Raw genomic sequence first — 24,127 nt, 5'->3', positions numbered from 1 at the left:
TTTTTGTCTTTCTATCATCAGCTTGTGTCTTTGGGAATGATTATTTGGAACAGCTTTCCTCATACAAAAAATACCTGTTGGTTTTCTTCCATCTACTTTAAGCGAGGTTTCTTGATCTCTGCTAATGACTTCTGGGCTCCAAGCTATTCTTGTTATAACTTGTTCATGCCATTACATGTTGTGTTTCTCAAGCATTCTTTTCCTGGCACTTTTAAATACCCCTTTAAATGTCCATTTTCATCAAATTATTTCAGACTTTTTTTGAGCAGGAATGATGCCTTGCTTAATCTTGCACGAAGTACTCTTTCAAACTATTTGTATACACGTTTTTCTGTTTGTTTCTGTGACAAAATCTCCTGTTCCCACTTACACTGTTGCTTTAAGTAAGGAACAGTAGAGTAGACCATGGCACTGGGAGAGTTGTTAAAAGAGCTTCTCCCTTTCTAGTCTGATGCCATTGCCTGTTTCACATAATCAGGCAACTTCCTAAAGAGTTGCTGTTACTACTGGGATAAACTTTTGTGTGTGTGTGATATTTAACTCAGAGGAATTGGGGAGTGATGAAGATGACATTGATGAAGATGGTCAAGAATATCTAGAGATTCTGGCAAAACAGGCCGGTGAAGATGGAGATGATGAAGACTGGGAAGAAGATGATGCTGAAGAGACTGCTTTGGAAGGCTATTCAACAATTATTGATGATGAGGACAACCCTGTTGATGAATATCAAATATTTAAAACAATTTTTCAGAGTAAGTAATTCTTTCCTGGCCAAAAAGTTATATTTTAACTTAATTTTAGTGTTTTGGAAAATCAGCTATAGGACTAGTACTGTAAACTAGAGCTTGTTGAAAGCTTCCAAGCAGGCTTTCCAGTTTGTATTTTAAATGAGTTCCTTCTCTGGAAAGGGAAAAAGAGCACCATACTCTTAGAGCAGGGGGAGACACTGGAGTAGATTTCTGGAAAGAAGGAAGAAGTGTTAGAGGTTATATTAGTGTTTTTAAATTTCTTAAATTATGTAACAATAATGGGGTTGATCAGAATATTACTCTGATTAAAACGATAGTGAGTTAACAAGTTTTGAGTTATGGAATATTCAATGAACATTTTCCTTCTCTTGCAGCAATTCAGAATCGTAACCCTGTGTGGTACCAAACTTTGACACAGGGTCTTAATGAAGAACAAAGAAAACAATTGCAGGACATAGCAACTCTGGCAGATCAGAGGCGGGCAGCACATGGTATTTTCCCCTCTTTATACTGTTAATTGCTTTTTGCTCTTTAAATGCTGTTAACGTGCTCAGGAATCACAAGACAAAAATGCTTATAATTCAAGTCTAATAATGTCTTCATCAAAGCAGGATTGTTTTACACTTGAGAGACGTAAGGTTGTCAGGTAATGCAAAGGCTCAAGGCACAAATTGTATACCGTATGATGTAAGGAATGGTAGGAATATCTTAATGAAGTGACCCAGTAAGTAAAGGCATATTTGTCAGAATTGCATGGATCTGAGAACAACTGATTTGATGGCCTAAAGGTAGATGGACTGCATGTGATATCAGACAAACACGTTAAGTGGCTGATAATTTATTTCCTGATGTGACCTAGGCCACCTGGGATAGCCAGTGATTCTGTGGATGGGAAAATACCAGCTCATGCATGTAGTATCCATCTATAAAGCCACATTGTTATGCCTATAAAATATTTCAGGTTATCATTCTTCAATACAGATATTATAGATTAAGGCTTTTAAATGCAGAAAAGGGGCAAATCTTCTTTCTTCATTTCTTTCCATTAGTTTTCCCAGGTGTTTGAGGGTAAGCCTGTGTGTGTACGTATATACATGTGTATATATGTATATCACTGTTTCTGAAGTCAAGCTGGGTTAAAGGCTGAACTGTGAGTCAGTCACCTGTCCAGTCTCATATCCTGCTCCTTATGGAGCAGTTAATGGAAGGTGTTTCAAAAGAGAAGTTCAGAAACCTTTCTGTAAAAAGACTGGTATTCTGAATAATCATTTTATAAGTATTTTATGTCAGAGAACAGCCTAAATTATCTCAAAGCTTTTAAATGTCCACAATGATCCACTTTTAATGGATATAAAATCCAGTCTCACTGTGATCCCTGTCAAGCTCTAGACACTGAGATTATACACTATTTGTGCATTTTCTGAAAATGAACTTTCTTCATTTTTTTTTTCAGCTGCTTATTCATAGAGCAAGTTAGGTTCAGATTATGGAGGTTAACTTAAGCAACTAGATCCTTACAGGAAATTCTTGGTATTATCAGAGCATCTTGATACTCCATCTAGGCCACCTACCACACATGGACACATCCTGTTAGAAGGATTTGGAATATAATTACCTCCCATTAATCTAGATAATAAGAATTTCCATAAGCTAAGAGACTTTTGTAAATTGTGGGGGCAGGGAATGGACAAAGATGATGCTCCCCAGGTTTTCCCCTGCTTCCCCTCCATGGCAACATTTTTGTATCGTGTTTCCAAAGAAATGGACAAAATGCAGATCTTGTAGATGATATGAGCTGTCCTATATCTCCAGAAAGAGAGAGATTGCAAATATGTCAAAGTAGGAGAAAAGTCTTAAATGCACTACCTTTTTCAGAGAGAAGAAAGATCATTTTGGAAAGGAAAAGCTCACAAGTTTCCTTATCTTGAGTGGGGAACAATGTAACACTTTTGCTATATGATCTAGACTGTAGTAAAGGTGGATGGAATGGTGGACTACTTTTGAGTTGTCGGTGTGTAACAGCTTGTATTTAAAAAAAAAAAAAAAAAAAAAAAAAAAAAAAAAGTCAGCCCTGTGGTAATCCTTGCAGGCCATAATATGTAGCTAGTAAAACCAGAGAGAGATCAACTATAATTGTTAGTGATGGAAACGTGGACCTTAAATGCCTAAAGGTTCCAAGGTTTGGTTGAAAATGAAAAGTGACAGACTTAGTGGTTTCTCTCAAAACTATGTCGAGTTATGTGTTACCTCTCAAAACTGCTTAGCATCTCCAAACTATGCTTGAGTTTGGAGGGAATTTTAGTGTGTATCCATATATACACTGAGCTATGGCATGTCATAGATGGTGCTTTATTACTATTTCTGCTCATATTGTTGAATCCATACAGGAATGCTGAAAATTTAACTAATACCTGTGTAGTGTACATGTGTTCTTTTATTGATTTGACTGAAAAGTCTATCAGTGTTAATCAGAAAGCACTGTGCATCTGCTAGCAATTTTAGACATCCAGCGTTTGTTTAGGTCCTGTTCTGAAATGTGAAAATTACATATTCATTCCCAAAAGCTAAAGTGTGATTTGCTTTTTCTTTTTAAATATAATTGCATTTAAACACAATTGTAATGATACTGAGAAACTTCCTAAATTCATTCTGTATGTTGGTGGGGCCTGCCGCGCTTCCACCCACTTTGTGGGTCCTGGTTGCTTTCTTGGGTTTTACACTGGGTTAAGCCTCTATCACTGAGAGAATCAAAATACTATGTAGTCACAAAACTTTAATCTTTTTTTGTTTGTTTTTAGAATCCAAAATGATTGAAAAGCATGGAGGATACAAATTCAATGCTCCAGTTGTGCCAACTTCATTTAATTTTGGAGGCCCTGCCCCAGGAATGAATTGAATTATCACTTTTCCTGCTACTGTGTGATTGTAGTGAAGAGCTTGTGTTCCTCCCAATAGTGGTTCCAGAACTGGTTCATGTTATCTACAGCTCACTCTAAACTAATTGATAAATAGATTGGACAAAAGCCCCAGAAGTGGGACCTGATCATGCAACCTAATACTGGAAAGCAAACCAGAGGTTTTTTTGAAGATAGGAAGAATCTGAATTTAAAGCTTCAAATGACACGCTTTGGAAATCTGAAATCAAGAGGGGATGTCATGAAGGCAGCTTTTCTTTTTCTGAGGAAAAAAATAGGCATGGGCTGCAGGACTATTTAAAATGTCTCATTTACAGTACAAGCTAGAAGGCAGACTTAATTTTTACACCTGTGGCAGTATGAGTATTTGCCCAATTTATTTCCCTGTTCTCCCTTCCTATTGGGTGTCTATTCTTTCAATGTAAATAAGATAAGGTAATCAGATAGCCTTACTTAATCTTCATCATTTCCATTTATCCAGATTGTTCATATGTAGAATATCGGACACTTAATGTAGCACTACATAACTGAGAAATCTGTAAATGAATTAGCACTTTCATATTGAAACAAGCCTGCTAGCCTATGTACAAAAATAGCAAAATGTTTGCTGTTTATTAAAAAAAAAAAAAAAGGGATGTATTGGGGAAAATAATTTCAAGTTATTAATTTAAAATGAACTAGGAGTTTTGTACCTGGTGACTTTGTGGTGCAGTCACCTCTGGTTGTGACTTGAATTCGGTTATGTAAAAAGGGGTTAGTGATATTTCATTGCTGCTAAAAAAAAAAAAAAAAAAAAAAAAAAAAAGCAACACCCTCTGTCTCCTTTGTTTTTCTTAAAGATCTCACTGTACAAGTGGAAATTTGGATACAAACATTTATTGTAAGCACTGAGAAAATTACCTTCTCTGAAGCATGTAAATTAGATATTAAATTCTGCTCTTAAAGGAGTTGATTGAAGTATGTGGATGAAACATCTATATATGGAATCTATTAAAAAAAAAATTAATTCGGCTAACCTGGGCTTGATCTATGAATGCAGGGTTTTTCCCCTAATTTTGCAGAACAATTAATGCTTTTTTCTTCCTGGCACCTTGCATTGCAGGTGCACTAGTCTTGCATTTCATTGCCCCTCTTTTTGCACTCCCAGCATTAGTGCGTGCTGTTGTCTGCCTGATCCAGACAGTGTATTTGAAGTTTTGCCAATCTTTGAAGCCACGATTTTCTTCCTTCAAAGTTGCTATAGTAACTAGTATTTTAGCTAGAGAGGCAAAATACAGTTCCCTCTGGGACCACTATCAAAACCACTGTATGAAGAAGCCAGCAGGGAGATGCTGTGAATGGGTTGGCTTAAGTGCCCCCTTTTTCTTTTCTGAAAGTATAAATCCATAGGTTTTTGATCTTGCCTTGAGATCATTGGTGTCAGGTCTTTTAAATCAAATGTTTTTTTTTCTTTTGGCTGTTTTTATATAAAAATGTCACCTGCTGTTACAATTGATATTAAACAAGCTACCTTAATTTAATGTAAGCCTCCAAAATTTAAATACAGGTTAAAAATAAACTGAGTTTATATCTGTAAAAAATGAAATGCACATATATATATTATGATACTCAAAATGCAGTCTTCAGAAAATTGGTTTGTGTGGTGTGTTTTTTTGCATCAGCAGAGTAGCAGGAATGTGTGGTTTGGGGTTTCCTTGATGAGCTGTCCAGCACAATTCCCAGCCTTCCATTTGTTATGCAGTTCCTAGTGCTTCTCTAAGCAAATATAACATGTTTTTCCATTCGCTCCTCTCTGGACTGCCTTTCTTAGAAAATACATTTCCCTGCGCACAGGGATCAAATGTGATAGACTGAGCCAGGACTGTAAATGCCATGTTGCCCTACCTGAATACCAAAGGGATACTTTAAAGCAAATTGTGGATTTAAAAGGATGGATATTGCACCTGATGTGAAAAAGCATAAAAATTAGCCTTGAACCTGAGTATCCATTATAGTAGTGGTATGAGAACCACAATAGTACTTTCAATTCATTAGCTGACTGGCCAAGTACATATAGCAAAGCTTTTTCTTTTTTTTTAAATGTGTAACTCATGAGCACGTATATGTGTACTCTGGCCCCAAGATAATCTCTAGATGAGGTTTTATTTTTGTAGAAAAAGGTGACATAGGTACAGCATGCATTTTCTTGTGCATTCCTTGACCTTGGAAAATGCCCAGTTTTACATAAATCATTTCTGATCATCTACGTGTTGCATAACTGCTTATCTTGTTATGCTTCCCCAAAAAAATGAGAATTTTTAGGACAGGTACTTTTGCCTCATGGTAGAAGATATGACAGAGCAGCAGTGAGAAGGCTGTGTATACAAAACAGATGGGGGTGGGGGAGAGAAAACTAACAATTTAGTGCCATGGCCATTTCTGGAACAGTTATTTTTCAAGTCACCAGTCAAGGAAGAAATTTTATCTTGCTGTGAGAGGAGTAGAGTCTTACTTCAAGGGTGCTTTTATGTGTTGCTAGACTGGTTAACAAGGAGCATCTTTTTTTTAAGAATGGAACTAGAACTTTGCTTTCCTTTGCTCCAAGAAATGTATTTATATAAATTGCAAAACAATTTTGCATTGTTGTTGGTGGTGATAGTGCATTTTGTGATGCAATATATCAGTTTCAGTGATACACTTCTGTCAAATTTAGAACTGATCTTCCTCCTGGAACTTGCAGTTATCCAATTCCATTTTTCAAGAATAATGCAACTCTAAAGGAAGAGTTGGGAAGTTTAAAGCCTCTGTTTTTTCTATTATGGAAGATCTCCTTGGATTAATAAACATCTAAAGCAAATCCTTATCTTCACTTATTTCAGTGTGTTGTTTTGAATGTAGCTGTATTCTTACAGTACATGTGAGTCCTGTTCTAGTTACTTAAGATTTGTATTTTTCCTCTCAAGTATTTCTTCAAGGAGAGATTTTAGGCACAACCAATAACAAGCATTAAATACAGAAGTCTAATGCTATATATGATTTTTTCATGTTGACATGTTGGGTAAGTTTAATATTTTCCCCCTAGATAATCACTTTAAAAGATATTAATAGGGATAATACTTACTGAAATGTTAATTTGGCATAGTGCAGCAAAGCTGTGTTCAAATGTCTTGTAAGTAACCTAGAATTACTCCTGCAAGATTCAAGAAGCCTGCAGTGGATTAATTACAGAATACCTGATGATAAACATGTAGGTGTTTAACTGCCCAGCAACGGATCTCTTGATACCTGGTAATAAGTTTTACAGATTAAATTGTATTATTCTAAAAAAAGTATTTTTTCCTTCTGTGACTGTCAAGTCTTGCACTGAGAATAGAAACATCATTAATCTTCTTTGTATCTTTATTTTTGCATGCTTCTGTCAAGTTCCCTTTCAGTCCTTCATGTGTTTTCTCTGTTGCTAATCACTTTTGTTTTCTGTGCCTGAATCTGTACCCTTTTAACTCCCCTGAGAATACTGCTCAGAAATGGTAAACTGTTTATACTCAAACTCCTAGGTGACCCTTGGTGTTCACCACCCTGATAAATGATTCCCTCCTTCCTCTGGAGTCTCAGCAACTGGATCCATATGGACAACTCCAGTCACTTTGGGGGGAATCTGCAGAACAAGGCATCGAAGTTGCCAGGTCCATAGCCGATGCATTAAGAATCCCCTAAGTCATGACTGACATGATGCCTAGCTCAATATTAGTTGTAAACCTATTTGTCTATGTACAGATTTTAACAGGTTTCGTTAAGTTCAGATATGTTGGTCCAGTTTTTTTCATGTTGAAAAGGCCTAACTGGGGTCTCATAACTTGGTTCTTATCTTTGGTATGTGATCACCAGCATGTTCTGACCGGGTGAACTTCTGAAAATCTACACAGCAGTGAGCACTTGATTTATTTTAAAAAATGTAGTCACAAAGAGCACTACAGTTCTGCATTTCTGTTCAATCCACTATGTAAGTAATAACCTGAAAGCATTATAAAAGAAAAAAAAGATGAGAGGAGCTTGGAGGCTTGATTATTGTGCTGCTATGAACTGTAAAAACATGAAGAGTTGAGTTCCTTGAGCCTAGTTTTTCTCTTCCGTTTTTAGTGGTACCTTTCATGTATATTCAACCATGCACCTTAAAAAGGTCCATTTGTCTGGTATTGTGTAGCCTGGTTATAAAGTACTTTGCAATCAATGAGTGGTATTTTAAGTCATGGGTAAGTCACGGGTTTGCATAGTTTTGCTTTTTATAACCACATGTTCTCAGCTGTTGACACAAGAAATGGAAAAAGCAGTTCAGAATAGGAAACACTGTTTTAAGATCTGATGGATGCAACACACAATCCCTCTTGAAGTACAAGGGTTTTGGTAAACACACAATCCCTCTTGAAGTACAAGGGTTTTGGTAAACCCCAAATAGTTGTCCTGGGTATTATACTGCTGCTGGAGCTCAGATTAAATGGATGGCTTTAATTTGTACTTTGGGTGAAAGTTGTTCATTAAGAAAACATGAAACTACAGAAGGAAAATTGCTTGTTGTAATTGTTCCTGTGTACAAGGCCTGCTCAGGATGGATCTATTTTTGGCTGTTTCTATGACTGCAGGACCTTAAAACTGGTATTCTGGAGTTCCAGGCAAGAGATCCTAAATACTCTTAAACCTGTCACGTTCGAACAGCTCCGCGATAGCGTATTACTATGTCAGTGTTAACAGTTTATAATAATTTTGCCTAATTATGCAGGTTTTTTTGTTTTTTTTTTTTTTTGAGGAACTACCTACTGAAAAATCCTCATACCCTTTAGCTGGACCAGGGCATGTTTTTGTACTTAAAATCAGGTGAGGATAAACGTATCCTCAAGCGCTCCTATAAAAACGGAGCTCTTATCTACTCGGACCGGGCTGAAGTGCTGGCGGCAGATAACGCGCCGCAGGGAGCCGCAGCCAGAGCCGGCGCGGCCCCGCGGCTGCCGCGGAGCTCCGCGCACATGGCGGCCGGCGCCCGGCCCCCGCGGGGCTCCGGCATCGCGGGAGAGCGGCCGCTCCGTGCCGCCGCGGGGGGCCTCGGGCCGCCCCGCCGTGCGGGCAGCCGGCCTCGGGCCGCCCCCCTTCCCTCCCCGCCGCTACAGCCCGGGGAACCGCGGCGCTTGCCCGCCTCGCGGCAGCGCAGCCGGCGGCCCCCAGCGCCGCGGCCATCGCCGGCGGCGGCGGCTCCCTCCCCGGAGGAGGAAATGGCGCCCCGCTCCCTCGCTGACGCAGGAGCGCCTCACGCCCGCGGTACAAAATGGCGGCGGCGGCGGCCCCGAACCCAGCATAGTCGAGGCGCCATGAAGCCGCCAGGCGGGGCCCTGGGCGCCTAGCCAATGGGCACTGGAGCGGGGCCTGGAGGCGGCCAATAGCGAGCGGAGGCGGCGGCGCGCGGCGCGGCGCGGCCAATGGGAGGGCGGGGAGTGCTCGGTGCGGGGCCCGCCCGTGCGGCTCGGGGCGGTGCTGGAGCGGGCGGGCGCTGAGGCGGCCGTTTCCTGTCCTGGTGCATGGTGGTCGGACGGAGGAATTGTTGGAAAATTTCTCGGCGAGGTTAGTATATAAATGTGTTTTTACCCAGTGTGCCTTATTCTAACCACCGCCATCTCCGGCTGGGGCCGCCTCGCCGACCCGCCGGGCCGGGCCTCGCCCTGCGCGGCGCGCGCGGGGAGGTGGCCAGGGGCAGCGGGCAGGCGAGCGGGGGCAGCCGGGCAGCGCCGGCACCGACTGACACGAATAAAGCCGCGGCCGCGCCGCCCGCCCGCCGCCGCCGTGCAGCGCGGCCCTCCCCCTGCCCATCCGGCCCCGCACCGCCCGCCCGCCCGCCCGCCGCCGCGGGGATCCCGGCGCGGCGGGCGGCCCCTGGCGCCCCCTCCCCGCCCGGCGGCGCCCCGGCGCTCGGGGACCCCGCGCGGCCCCGGCGCGGGGGCGTCCGTTAGTCGCTGCGTCACGGGGGGGCTCGGGAGGGGCTGGGGGCGGCGGGGGGGGGGGGTGAGGGCTCGCTGCTGGGCGCACCTTCCCCCAGCCTGTTTTTTTAATTACTCTTTATTTTATTTTTGCCTGAAATTCCTGTTTTCAAGAAAGCTAAGCCCGCCAAACGGCGTTCGAGGAAAAACGTTTAGGTGCCGAGCTCTTTCGCCCTGGCAGATGGGGCTCGATTTAGACACGTTTGGGAAGGAATACTTTGCTATTCAAACGTGAACTCGCTTATTTTTAATGTTGCTGTAGCGTAGTGGCACACGTGTGGCTGTTGCTGTGCTAGCACAGGCGAAGGTCCTTGGGCTGAGCCTGTGAAATGATCTATTTTAGTTCATCCCTCTCAACTCATTGCAATAGCATGCCAAGTTATTTTACATGCTTTGTAACCTGTTCTCTCTTGTCATTTCCTTTTTGGGAAGCTTTTCTGGTCTAGAACTTTTAATGGAACAAAAGTAGCTAGAAGATACTCATCTAGAAAAATCACGTTTGCAGTAACCTAAAGATTTTTTTCATTTTTTCTGTAAGTTCTTGCTTGTGGTTTTTGTTCATCAAGAAAAAATGGTGCATTTCATGCAAATTAAATATTCTTTTAAAAAATCCAGTTTGGCCGCTGCTGTCATGTACAAAATTTCTTAAAGGTTTGTTTTGAATGGCCAAAGGCTTAAATTTGCCATTGTATGCAGAGTGGTAGTAGTGCTTTTAACAAAACACATTCCTGTTTCCAGTGTTGTAGAAGCTGCAACCTTACAGTCTTTCAAACAAAACATATTCTCCATCATAAAGCTTTCTCAAAATTCTGCTTCGGGTATTGTAAATCTGTAGCGCTTTAGAGGACTGTATAAGTTGATAGCACCTGGAAAATGAAATGTTTTTGTCATAAGTAGTACTTTTTTCAAAGAGAAGGAGCATGTGTGTAGTATATTTTATCTCTGTGTAAGTGTACTTGCCATGCAGTTTTAGAATGGCAGAGTACAACGTAACCATCTTCTATGGCTTATTTCTTTGTATTTAATGCTTGGAAGATCAAGGCTTTAATGCTGTTTATATGTCAGAAGCTATTCATCTGAATCACTACAGAAAGTGAAACTCAGGAGTATGTAGTCAAATAGTGTATGATTGTCTTGGTAATGGGTTGCAGTGTAAATGAGCTATGTAAAATAAACATTTTTTTTGAGATGTATTTGAAGTTGATAACATAATTTACATATATTGTTCTCTTTATAGTAATAGAATAACATATTATTTCTAGTGTCTGATCTATGCAAGATTTACTTTGCTTTACATTGTCAACCTCAAATAAAGGAAATGCTTAAGCAAGTGTAGAAGTTTACTTAACTGAAAAGTCATACAGGCTTCACTGTGAGTCTTCATGCTTGTGTGGCATATAATACTTAAACATCAAAATATTTTTGCCATGATGTGGTATTCCCCTTTCAGAGAGAATAAAATGATGAATATTCTTTCATAATAGGTGCCCAAGTTAGGCTGGCTTTGTACATTTGTTTTTTCTCTATAATATTTCAAATCATACACTGCTTCAGTATGTCTGATCGCTGCTGCCCTGTGTTTTATGGTCCTCTGCTAGGCAGAAGAAGGGAATTGATGGGAGTTTGAGCAGTGAGCACGATGTGAACGGCAGGCTGCTGCTGCCCGGGCCTGCTCACAGCTGCGTTACTGGTCCACGTGCTGCCTCCGGGCTGGCTGCCCGCCGAGAGGTTGTTCACATGCACAGAGGGATTAGACTGAGGGTGCATCAGCTAAGTTTGGTGGTGGTTGTGGTCTGTCCCTGGACACTGTCTTTTCTGGGCCTGCCTTAAAACGTCAAACGTACATCTGTTACTTGACAGGGTCGAATTTATTGGACATCTGGGAAAGATATTTAGAAGCATCAGAACAATTCATCTGACCTTCAGCCTGTTTTTGAGGGTCTTCAAGTCAGTAGCCAAAAACAGGCAGCAGCAAATACTGAAGGGGTTTGGGGTGTACCCCATAATGTGCCTAAGCCTATGCAAGGATTTGGGGGACTGCACTGCAGAGAGTGGCCAAGCTAATGTGCTCTCCTGAAAAAACTGTTTGTCCTAGCACTTCTAAACATATTTACTGACAGGGCAGTGAACCCAGTGACACTACGTTAGTGAGGTAGTGCAGCACCTGGCTTGAGCCTGTCCCTTGGCCATCTGGGTCCACAAAGCAATTTAATAGCAAGTCGTCATAGCAAGGACCTAGCAGATATTAAACTGATTAGAACAGATACTGCACTGGTCCAGCTGGACCATTGGTTTGACCGAGTAGGATAGTTCTTAACAGAGTGGGTGTCCTTGTGCGCCATATACACTTTTGTAGTTAGCTTTTGTAATGAACAAGTGGGTCTGAATTAAGATTCAGTTAACTTTAGTAACTGCTAAATTTGGAGTGTTCTTGCAGGCTTATTGTAATGATCTCTTAAGATGTATCTTGTTTTGCTTTAAAATAAAGCTAAAAAGAAAACAGTTTTGACCTGGGCTGCTTCTCCCAGTATAACTGGGCTTCATTTAGGGTGCAGGATGTTGATCTTTCCTTGCTGTCACATCCAAGTCTTGGCCTTAGAGTTTTGGGTTAAAACATGCTCGGCATAGGTGGAGTCTTTGAGGAACATTGTTATTAAGTTCTGAGTCTTTAGTTGGCATGTGTGAAATTAATTTTGTTTTCCAAAGCTTACGGCTCAGCTGAATTTGGATGAGTTTCCACACACAAAGCAACAGGCACGTTCCTGATAATCAGGGCATCCCCAGCCAACCTTTGCTTGCCTTTCTTTGCCACTGGCTTTTGACTTGTACTGTTGTATCTTTCTTCCACATTTCTGCAGTTCATCTGCATCCTTTTTTGCTCTTTCCCCATTCCTAGCTGGCCATTTTTTTTTTCTTCTGTGCTGCAAAGAAATTTGCAGACCTGGCAAAGGGAACATCGAAATGAGTAGCCTGTTTCTGTGCCCTGTGGCACAAGGGTATCAATATATTGAAGGAAGGTTTCTGCTCAGCTTATGGATTCCTGAGATCCTGATCCCAACGGATGGATTCTCTTCTGGAATATGAGATTTTAGCCCTGATACACGAGTTTCCATAAACTGAGATGTGTATGAGTATTGTTCTGAGGATGGCGTGAGAAGATCTGAGGGGGGTGCCTGTCCCTGCGCATCGTATTTCCAGGGCAGGGGAGAAGGAAGCCTTCTGACATGAGCAGATGTGCGCCCGTCATGGCGCAACTGGCATCTATGGGGCTCCTGGAAAAGAGAATTAGAAGCAGCAGATCTCTGTAATTTAATGTGTTCTTAGGTGTCCCTACTCAGGGAATCATGGGTTTGGTCTTTTTACAGTGTGCTTTGCGCACCAGAAGTTACTGATTAGTTACTCAAAAATTGAATTGGACTAAATTAGTGAATGCTTCCAGTGACTTGGTCTGCTAAAGTTTTCTGTGTTACACTGCTTTCTTAATCTTGTAGTAGGATTGTACTTTGGTCAACCAAGATGACACTTGCTAAATAACTGAAGTTCTCAGTTTTGAAGGGAATTTACAGTTCCATCAAGTTCTGCAGTATTCAAAGTTGACATCAGAATTACAGTTACAACTATTTACTGCTTTCTTCAGTCTGTATTTTAATTGTCTACTGAATGGTTTGTTCTATAAACTCTTGCTGAGGGAATATTCTGTTTTCTGCTTAATGCTTTTGGACTTCATTAGTGATGACAGACCTCTAGAATTGGAAGACAGCCTGTCTATGTTTGCAAGTTCATTGGTGTAGCCCCTATCTTAGGTATATTCATACTCAGATAATATAGAATTGCACTCAGTTTCTTAAAATATATTTAGATGTACTGTTTTTAACTTACATTCATAATCACTTTTTTTCAAATTAAGGATAAAGGTGGACGATTCAGAAGACTGATTAGTTCCTGAAATACAGATCATGGGCTAAAACACTACTGTTAACTGTCATGCCTAATACTGATGCTTCTGTAATGTAGTTATGAGATTACTAATTAACTCATATCACACAACACAACCCAGTCAAGATTCCCTATTTTTTTGGCTGTTTCAGCTGATTGAAGGATTTGAACGGTCAAAGCCAGTGTTAATTGTATTGGTGATTCAAATTGGACACTTCTGTGAATTCTTGACAATTATGAGACTTGGGAGTCTGTTTGGCACAAAAGTAAAACACTGATAGAAATAGATGGTCCAGTGTTTTTCAGTTTTTCACCTCTTTAAATATTAACTTCTCTAACTCATGGATATAACTAAAATTCTTATGTTTGACGTATTAAGATGCAGCATCCTGAAGTGCTTTAGAAGTTGAGTAGATTTTTTTTTTTTTTTACCAGATAGAGGCATTACTATTGATTTCTAGGAGTAATTTGAACAGGATTTTGACGTGTGTGTCATCTGGATGCCTTTTTTATCTAGCCAGTATTTTGTGTGTATATATTTCACTGTAAAACCTCCCAAAAGTAGTATATATGTAAACACAGTGGTTCATTGGTTGATCGAGTTATTCACCTGTCTTTCTCACTTTGTGACTTCCTCAGGAAAATTCCGCTTGGAATTAAATGTGTAGTGCTCTATTTCATTAACATGTGTGTTGAAAAATTATTAAAAGATTGTTTTTAGCTTTGTGAATCATGTTCCAATTTTTTCCGGTATAAAATGGAAAATCAGATGAGCTACCATAGTTCAGCTTTTTTCTGATCTCAGGCCTAATAGTTTCTGGGTCTGCACATTATTATTTATCTTGAGTTCTTTGATTAGTAAAATTAATTTATTAGCCTGCAACAGTCTTTTTTATTTATTTATTTTTAGAAAATAATGTATGCATAAGCATTGGTAAAACAAGCTTGTCTGGGAAAGGGGAAATCTGTCTTAACTTTGAACAGGGAAGACCATCTGACTTCAGAGAAGTTGGCTGGCCTGTTTTGCTAGATGGATTTACATTGCTGCTATTCTTATATACCTGTAGACCGTTTCATGCGTGCCCACAAGTATTACATAGGTGTCTTCAGTCTCATTTGAATTTGATGTTTTGATACAGATTACATGGCCCTCTCTCAGGCTGCGTCTGTTCAGCAGTACAGTAAGAATAGCTGTCTCCTTCGTGTATTGATCATTGACCAGCAGCGTGGTATACTTTTCTGTACTTCTATACAGCTTTCAGAATCATGGTTTATGCAACCCTGCAAATGGTGCTTTATCTTTTATGGATCTCAATTACTCGTTACCTTCCATGAAGGATTTTCGGAATCTGATCTCAGAAAGTCTTCCAAAATCCATTTCAAGTTTCTGGCTTAGGAAGCCGTGCTGGTCACTGGGATAGTTACCTAGAAGCAGTACTGTTGTAATAGTGCCACCTAAGGCAAATATGATCATTGAACTAAGCATCTTGCTGGTGAGGTGCTCGTCCCAGAGCTGTACCATGAGTTTAGTTATTTTTCTGTCAGCACTGACAATTAATGTAGTGATAGAACTACTCTGATCTGCATTGATTAACCAGTAATTTCTTTGTTCTCTAATATGTTCAAGAAAGGTGTGAAGTAAGTAGTCTGATTTTGGGATCAACCTGAATCTTCTCCACATGTGTAGGACATCTCTGTGGGTGGGTGGCTTTCTGATCTGCCTGCATTCTCCTAAATGCCACCTATTTGAAAATTGTAGCATTCTCAGCACTGCCACAGTGTAAAACTACACATAAATGTGTTATGTCATACTGATTAGAATGAGGACTTGTAAATCATATTTTGCACTGGTTAATCCTGTTATTTTTTGATAAAATGCAAGCACTGACTACTTGCAGTGCTTGTACGTTCATAGTTAGTAGATGTGATTCACAGTGTAAACTGAATATATGGTGAAGTCTTTGCAGGGATAAAAAAAAGGCAGCGGGAACACAAAGTAATTATGTGGGCTTAAACGCAATTCTCAGTGCTCACACAGAAGTCAAAAGAGTCGCATTTGGTTATGGCAGTGATAAATTTGATCTTGCACTTACGTGTTACTTGTTAAGAGATATCACAGACTGTGGTAATGAATTTGTCTTGAACTGAATCATAATTAAGATGCATCTTTTGTGGAACAGAAAGGTTGAAATACTGCAAAAAGAGTATGGAGTGCAGAGTTTGACTACAAGCCTCTGCTTTGGGTGACATGAGTCTTTTCAGGCTAGCTGTGCTGCCATTCAGAGTCTGAATATCATGCTTATGCACTTGACGGTGCCGTCTGTCCTGATTAGGCTCCTCTTCAGGGCCAGGATTAGAATCTGTGATTCATAATTTGCTACACTTCTTCGCTATCTAGAAAATAATTATGATATACTACTAAACTGCTTATCTGCACCTTCTTTAATGACCAGTCTATCTGAACCCAATTGTAGTTACCAGATTCCTTAGTAAAAGTTTTTGTTTTGGATTTCAGCCTTGTTTCCATCTTATGCAGTGGGTGATTGGTGTGATGTGATGGGAACTGCTATATAATCAGGCTTTGGTAGCCTTTACAAGAACTAGAAAAAATATAGTAAAAGACGTTAGAGTTATAAACCAAAGCACTCAGAAGTTGGGAAATGCCTAACAATAAGTAGTTTGTTATGTATATTCACTAAAGGTGAACCTGACCTCCCTGGGTTTATAGTGTGAAATCCATGTCTCACTCAGTGCACTAGTAAAGTACTGAAAGCGGTAAGGGCTGTTGGAGGAGAAAGAAATCCATGTCTCATCCTGAAGCATTTGAGCAAAGCATCCATAGGATCTGGATTTCATTTCTGACCCTGCTACAGATTTCCAGTGTAACACTGGGAAAGATTATCATACAGGTATGTATAGGAACAGAAGTAAGCTTTTAGAGAGCATTAGTTCTGCTATGTCCCTATTTCTGAACTTGCAGCCGTCAGATGATTTTTTGCAATTGGTAAGCCATCGTTAGGTCCTCTAACACTAACTTTTGCTGTGCAAGTCCGTAAATTGTCAGTTGTCATTTTCTACATTGAGACCTGGGGGCTGTAGTGCATATTAATTGTAAATTGATGTTTAATTAACCAGAATGTTAACTGTAGGTACTCATTTTGATTCTTCTCCAATATTTGTTCCTGAAGCTCCCTTTGGGAAATTACTGTATTGATATTTGCAGTCATATCAGCTGGTAAGGACTGTAATGCAGCCAATATTTAATTCAGAAAAAAAAATAATTGTTTTAGTGTGCAGACATGCTTGCACTGATTCTGGGATCCAGTTTTGTCAAATGTAAGGAATGCAGTTTTCTAAAAATCTTTAGTGAAAGTTCCACCAGTATTGTAGGGAAAATACTGTAGGGTTATGTGTCATTTGCCATTTTACTTTTTTGATTTTTGTTATTTGTTGTTTTTATAAGTTTTATAAAATTACAATATTTTTGTACATTAATAGAAGTTTGTTTTAAATAAAAGTAATATTTATATTCAAATGAAATAAATTGATATTATTTCAAATTTCTCAGTGCTGTCTGCGCCAGGAGGGAAACAATCAGAGATTTGCTTAACGTTTGCAATAGTTTTTTTTTCCTGACTTCTCCCTCTTTTTTCTTCCTGCACATGCTAGATTTTTCTTTCTTTTTTTTTTTCCTGTACATATTATTACTGCAAGTTTTCTTCTATGGCTTCTTTTACAAACTTCATTTAATTTTCTATTAATCATTCTCTTAAGTGTCACCCCACAACCACCCACATCTAAGGAGTTCCTGCTACTGTTACTACACCTCTTTTTCCTTGTCCAACAAAAAAATGGTATGGTCATTTTTAAAATGCCAGCTATTTTTCATCTGTTACTTGCCATGCTCTGAACTACATAGGGTCCCGTCATGCTGTCCTCTCAGCTGCCTGAGTTCCCAAGTGCCCAGGACTCAGTTTCTGTCCCATTGCAGTGTGCCTTCCACTAGCTCTTGCTTTTCTTTTCGACTGCCTAAATTGCAAGTGCTGTTCCACAGTTGCTTGATTCCTAGTTTTCTGCTGTCACTTCTGTTTCCAGCAGCTATATCTAGTCTGCATAAAAATGTCTGTTAGCAATTCATCTTTTCTCCAAAACAAGCGACAGCACCTGAAAGACTCTGCTGTTTGCTTGAGTATTGGTGGAAGGAAAAATACAAGTTAGTGCTCTCTAGACAGGCAACTTCATGAAAAATCCTGTTTGTTTTTCCCCCACGGTTTCTGAGTGTTCAGAACCTAACCCATATTTGAGTTTACAGTCTTTTGTGCTTTGGTGGGGAGGGAATTTTTTTTTTAATAAAAAGTTGCACCTATGTACCCTAGTGGGTGGCATATTTTATCTATCAAAGTTATCCTGGAGTTTTACATTTCTGTGCAGCTTTTGCCAAAAAGCATTTTAAAGTCAATAGCATATGTCACTAACTCACTGCTTTTGCTTCCTAAGTGGGAGCACAAGGCTTGTTTCAATGTCACTTCTTGAGGCTGGCTGTTGCTTCCTTCTCTATCAGAGCCTGCTTTACAGTTCAGTGTTTTTGTCAGATTTTAATCAATGCTTTCTGTCTCAGGCTGATTTTTTTCTTTAGAAAATGTTTTAACCAATAAAAACAGTAAGATTTTGTCTTTGTGAGTACCATAGGAATATTTCAGTGATCGATCATGTCAGGAATGCAGTATGCATTAGTGTCCTTGTGAAAGTCTTCCCAAATATCATCAAGTTATGTGCCTTTGAAAATCACGAGTTGTACATGATCTATGAAAATCTGCAAGAGTTTACCAAGTCAAGCCTCAGTTCTTGCTTCAGTGAGTACCTTGTGAGCAGGGCTGTACTTGTGTCTTTTCTCTAGGAGAGCTCTTGAGATCAACCAGAATACACATGCATCAGTCTCACTGAACAGCCATATAGGCCCCAGACCAGGCTTCATATATTTTCCTAAAAACAGCTGCTTTCAACAGCTTTTTGACTTACAAGGTGCAATATTAGACATGGGTAAAGGAAATCTTTCTCTCTCAGGTTCTCACTGACTAAACTCCTGGCAGACAGGTTTAAAGAGAAAACTTGGTGATGCAAATGCATGGAAATAAAAGCTGGGAGGTGGATTAGGAGAGGAAGCTGGTGAGATCTGGGCTGGAAGAAGGGTGAAGACAAATTTACTGGAAGCTGAGGAGAGAGCAATGTATAAGCCAGTTAGCAGAAAAGAGGGAGAAAAAATGACTCAAGATTATGAGGTAAGGGAGAAGACTGAGTTTGAGCATGTCAAAGAGACATGCTTTATAAAAGCAAGGTGAATGAAGAAAAATGTAACAGGCGACTGGATTTGCAGAGCGATGATAGATGATGTATGAACAGCATGGTGATACTGCTCTAAATGTATGCAGTATCAAAATGATCAGATAATCACAGGCTCATAGAATAGTTTAAGCTGGAAGGGACTTCCAGAGGTCATCTAGTGTTACCCCACCTCCCCCTGCAAGGCAGGTCTAACTAGGCCAGGTTGCCCAGGGCTTTGTCCAGCTGAGTCTTGAACACCTACAAGGATGGAGATGCCATAAACTTTCTGGGTAATCTGTTCCAGTGTTTGACCACTCTCATAGAAAAAAAAGATAAGACAGTGGTGCTGTAGCAGCAGTATCTGTAAAACATTTTCTCTGCGCTAGCCTGACCCAGTTTTGAACAACATAGGCCCGCTCTATGTCTACCTTGGATCTCTCCGCATCGTCTTCCTCAGAGCTCATAGCGCTATCTGCTTTAGCCTCTCTTCACCGGTGAGGAGGAGGAAGAGAGGCTGAGAGTGAGCCACACATCCTGCTTTGGCTGAAGGCACTCCTTTCCCTGCCTGCACCGCAGCACTGCATCGCAGAGAGGCGAGTGAAGGCTGGGGTTTTGCTGTCTGAGAGGCTCCCAGCGCCGCTCTGCTGCGGGCTCCACTGCAGGCGGACGGGTCTGAACAGGTCTGAACTCTTTCCTCCTCTCACCCGTGAGATATGTGTGTTATTTTACTTTGGTATTGTGAAAAATTCCAGTTACTTTGCACATCACCATTTTAAGGAAACATCAAGGACTGTCTTGAGAGAAAGAGGCAGAACATTGAGAGGCAATGGTGTGATGGAGACACAGATCAGACCGGCAGTGAGGGAGGACTTGGGGACTAGTTGCACAAGGAGTTGGAGGGGGAAGAGGAGTATTCTGGATTATTTTGACAAGAAGGATGGGATTATGTTTGGGAAGGGGGACATCCTGGAAATTTGGTACTATAATAGGACTGGCTGAAGAAAGAAACTGGTACTTGGAGGAGATGGAACGGAGTTGGGGATAAGAAGATAGTGGAAGGAAGGAGGATTGGGAGGAAGATAGATTGGAAGGGATGATGTGAAAGGTGTCAGAACTGGGGAGAAAATGGCAAAGCAGTCTGTGTCCATGAGGGGACATGCTCACTCAGAGCCTGGAGTGTGATGAATACTCTGCTGGTGAATGCAGCAATTCACTCTGATTTTTCACAGTGTGCAATGAGTTTAAAAGATACTTTGCCTAAGAGAGGGAATGCTTCAAAGTAGAGCAGAGCTGAAGGCCTTTGAGTTCCAGTCCCAGCTAGAATTAGTTCAAAACTTTAGTTCTGGTCGAAAACAAATGCTGTGTAGCGTTCCTTCTCCAATACATACAATGGTCTAGCCAGGAAGTTACTTGTCCAGTCACTAAGTAGGAGATGACAGCAAGGAGTTGAACTCAAGATTTGTTATGCCTTAGTACAACTCCTTGTCCCTTAGGCTATACTGTCTGAAAGAATGGAGCTATATCATTTTCTTCAGAAACACCTAGTATGAATGCTATTTAGTCTGAATGGCTTCTTTGCACTGGATGTTTTTCTGTTGTATTACATATCTTTTCAAGACCTCATTTTCTATAAAAGCTACTTTTCTTGAAAAGTATGCTGAGGATAGACTATCCCATCTTCCCTTGGATACAAAAATTCTCTCTTGCACCTGTTTTGAATTTTATTTTCTTTCCACTTTAACTGTATCTTCTCTTTGATGCTCAAAGTTGTTCAAGGTTCAGATTCTCTATTTCAGACCTGTAGCTTATCTCCTTGATGTTCCAGTTAGATAATAAGTAAGATTTTAATCTTTGAAGGCATATTTCTTGCTCAGTTGTGTATTGATCACTAGTGGTGGTTTTTTTTTCTTGCACAATTTTCAAAGTAACACATGAAAAGAATAGCTTTTCCAGAAGAAACTTAGAACCTTCTTAAAGCTATTCCTTTCACTTTCTTTATCAAACTATATGTATTCCATTAACTGGAAACTTAACCAAGCTGTCGATGATATTCTTATGCATGCCAAGGTGACTTAGAGTCCAGCTCTACTTTTGAGAAGTAATGTGGATATTTGGTATAACATCACATTAAAAGTTAGTGAGGCCTGTAAGTTAGTGATATGTTTGCCTTGTGCACCGCATTCAGGTTTAGAGTTACTTGAGATAATGAAAATAATAGAGCTGCAGCAGCTCAGAGAGGGCTAACTTTTTCTGCTGAGACTAAGAGACTGCTGTAGCTGCCTGCCGCTCTAGGAAATGGAATCTGCTCTGAAGTCACTTGGACGTATTCTGTAAATATTATTTGGATATAATTTTCAGTTTGGCAGTACTGAATTAATGTACTGAACTTTTTAAACACTGCAGGCATTCTGGAGTATATAAATGGTCTAATTGTGTTTTGGTTATTCTCTAGTTTCAACTAATAAGCGTGAGTTTCTCAGTGGTCTGTGAGACCGTTAATGAATTGCTCATCCAAAGGCATACTTCCAGACTGCCGAGGCTAAAAATAGCTTAGTTATTCAGAAATATAATCACAAATAGTTTAAAATTCTTAGATTGTTCCTCTCAGCCTTGGATTACAAAACAGTCGATCATAGAACCATACTAAGATTAAAGACTGGATTGTTTACCTGTAGCCTTTTTGTGAGATTATCTAAACTACTACTTACTGTTAAAAAAGCAAACCTGTTGACTAAGGAGATTTGGGGGAAAAAGTTGTTTTTAATGCTGCATAGCCTAATCACAGTTCCATGTGGCTTTTTTGTTTCTTTATATCCACGTATTTCTGTATATGATTTTAACTAAAGGGCTTGCAGAACTCAGTGACTCATTTTTTTTATATCTGTGATGAAAGCCAACATCTGAGTTAGCAGAATGCAATGTTTTATATTTCCTTTATAGCCTCTTAATCCAGTAACACTGAAAGTTAGCAACAGCCTTTCAGATTCAGTAGGCTTCCTAATATCCCATAGTGAAACATTTCTGAGGAAAAAAAATCATATCCAGTGGGATGGTTATATATGGTTCTATCAGAAACAGAAAGTTGTAACTTTCACTCACCAGTCACTTTCTTGTTTTCTTATTAGCACATTTTATTGTGAAGTACATTATTGTTTTCTAGCTGGTACATTTTCTTTTATAGAACCCTTCCTGGGTTCATATTTGACTGAAATCTAAATGTGGCTGATGCACTTACAATTTAGCAACTGCTACCTGAAGTTCTTAAGAGCTTAGTCAATTGAGGTAATAATAACATACATTTCAAATAATGTTTTTTTTCTTTGAACTACTTTCCAGATAAGTCAATCACTCATTGTATCATCTTTATGAAGAAGGTAACATAAAATATCTGTAACAGCTGCATAAAAATATAATTAAACTTGGATTGTCTTTAACTAGTTCTAGGTCTGTATTTGAATTGTTTGTTTATGTTTTGTGTATACTTTCTCTATAGGTAGACGATGTTATTAGCTCAGATAAATCGAGACTCTCAAGGAATGACTGAATTTTCTGGAGGAGGAATGGAGGCCCAGCATGTGACTCTTTGTTTAACAGAAGCTGTAGCTGTGCAAGGTGAACATTCAGGTTAAAATATCTCTACATCATTGTGTCTCTTATGTTTGAAGTTCAGATAAATCTCCCAAAATGCATGTAGTGTATTCTAAATGAAGAATCTAGCACAAGTCAGCAAATTACTCTTGGTTAGTTGAGACTGATTAAGTTCATTAATTTAATTCTGAACTAAGTGATCTCTTAATTAAAGTAATAGAGCACAAATGTGCCAAAATAGGAACTATAAAATCTGACTTTATTTCAGTGTCATTTTATTGTTTTATGCTTTGTAACTTCAATTTACATCTAAGTATGTATTAAACTAGTTGAGCTTTAAAATAAATTGGTGATTTAGGATTGGTTTAAATTTTTGTTTTCTGACACTTCATATATGATTTTAAGCGATAAAACATTTTTCCTAGTTCTGTAGTTTATTCTAAGTGGTTTTGTTTTTATTAATGACAGGTAGCAGTGCGCAAACAAAATCATTGATACAAGTATATATCATGGTTTCATTTTTGGGATTCATGACCTAATTAATATTTGTCCTAAAACCTCAATTTTGTAGTTATTTAATGGCATTCTCACTGTTTTACTTAAAATAACATTTTAGCTTTCATGTTTGTATAGCAAAATCTTTGACATGTGACCCTAGTGTATTTTAAAGGTTCAAAAACCAGAAAGCAAATAAAAACTATTACTTACCACTGTTTCTAAAATCATTGTGTTTTAAGGGGCTGTCATAATTTTTGGAGGTGCTTAAATTGTGATTTTTAAGGTTAGATGCTGGTAATAATGTATATGAACTTTTTTCCTTACTAGATGGTGACAACTTAGAAAATATGGAAGGTGTAAGTTTGCAAGCAGTTACCCTTGCTGATGGCTCCACTGCTTACATACAGCACAATTCTAAAGGTAGGTAATTGGCTAAAAGTTGATTTGTCTTAACACTATATTCCCCTGTTTTAACCATCTCTTTGGATTGTAAACCCCTAAAGGCAGGGAAAATATGTTTCTCATGTTTGTATGAGGCTCATGAAGCTCCAGTTCCAGCTAGGATATTAAAGTAACATTATAAAATATATAATTATTCCTGCTACTAATAGGAGGCAGGTATCAAATACAGAACATAAGTCAATCCAAATGAGATGATTTTTACATTTCAAACCAAACATTCTGCATGCTGGAGAGAGCATAGAGTTTTTATTTTTTTAAATGAGGTACATGTACTTCAACCATCAGACTTTTTACCATTTTTCGATCTCAGAATTTTAAAACCTTTGTTACATAGTCATACTGTGCTTACTCTTCCCTAAACATTATTTCTCTGTGATATTTTACTGTCATTTTAATCCAGGAATTAACACCTATGTGTTTAAAGTGTGATGTGTCATACAGAATATTTTTTAGGAATCTAATGATGTATTTCAGATGGTAAATTAATGGATGGCCAGGTGATTCAACTAGAAGATGGTTCTGCTGCCTATGTTCAACATGTACCCATGCCTAAAAGTAGTAAGTGTAATAGTACAAGAAGTATATTTTAAAATACTGTATTATTGATAAATATTTATATGAACTAATAACCTGTCATTATAATAGTTTGATTTCTTAT

At 39.4% G+C, this 24,127-nt stretch overlaps 2 protein-coding genes across 10 annotated transcripts in view; both read left to right on the top strand.

Annotated features, from left to right (window-relative positions):
- Nucleotides 1-6,506, top strand: part of IPO7 (importin 7) — a 38,953-nt gene extending 32,447 nt beyond the window's left edge. Inside the window, exons 23-25 of the mRNA XM_064513028.1 lie at nucleotides 546-752; nucleotides 1,124-1,240; nucleotides 3,548-6,506. Coding sequence (XP_064369098.1) covers nucleotides 546-752; nucleotides 1,124-1,240; nucleotides 3,548-3,645 — 422 coding nt within the window. The 3' untranslated portion in view covers nucleotides 3,646-6,506. The remainder of the gene's footprint in view (nucleotides 1-545; nucleotides 753-1,123; nucleotides 1,241-3,547) is intronic.
- Nucleotides 6,507-9,133: 2,627 nt separating this feature from the next.
- The window catches only part of ZNF143 (zinc finger protein 143), a 48,981-nt gene continuing 33,987 nt past the window's right edge, over nucleotides 9,134-24,127 (top strand). For 7 of the 9 annotated variants that reach the window (XR_010389488.1, XR_010389489.1, XR_010389487.1 and 4 more), the window contains exons 1-4: nucleotides 9,134-9,250; nucleotides 22,415-22,545; nucleotides 23,335-23,427; nucleotides 23,944-24,027. Coding sequence is in view for 6 of the 9 variants with exons in the window: in XM_064513024.1 (XP_064369094.1) it covers nucleotides 22,422-22,545; nucleotides 23,335-23,427; nucleotides 23,944-24,027 (301 nt within the window). In the remaining 3 variants the exon portion in view is untranslated. The remainder of the gene's footprint in view (nucleotides 9,251-22,414; nucleotides 22,546-23,334; nucleotides 23,428-23,943; nucleotides 24,028-24,127) is intronic. The other 2 variants (XM_026104493.2, XM_064513025.1) reach the window with 1 other exon arrangement.

Source organism: Dromaius novaehollandiae, chromosome 5 (assembly GCF_036370855.1).
Source record: "Dromaius novaehollandiae isolate bDroNov1 chromosome 5, bDroNov1.hap1, whole genome shotgun sequence".
NCBI classification, from domain to species: Eukaryota; Metazoa; Chordata; class Aves; order Casuariiformes; family Dromaiidae; genus Dromaius; species Dromaius novaehollandiae.
Note: the sequence above shows the minus strand (reverse complement) of the source record. Positions and strands in the feature narration are given on the sequence as shown.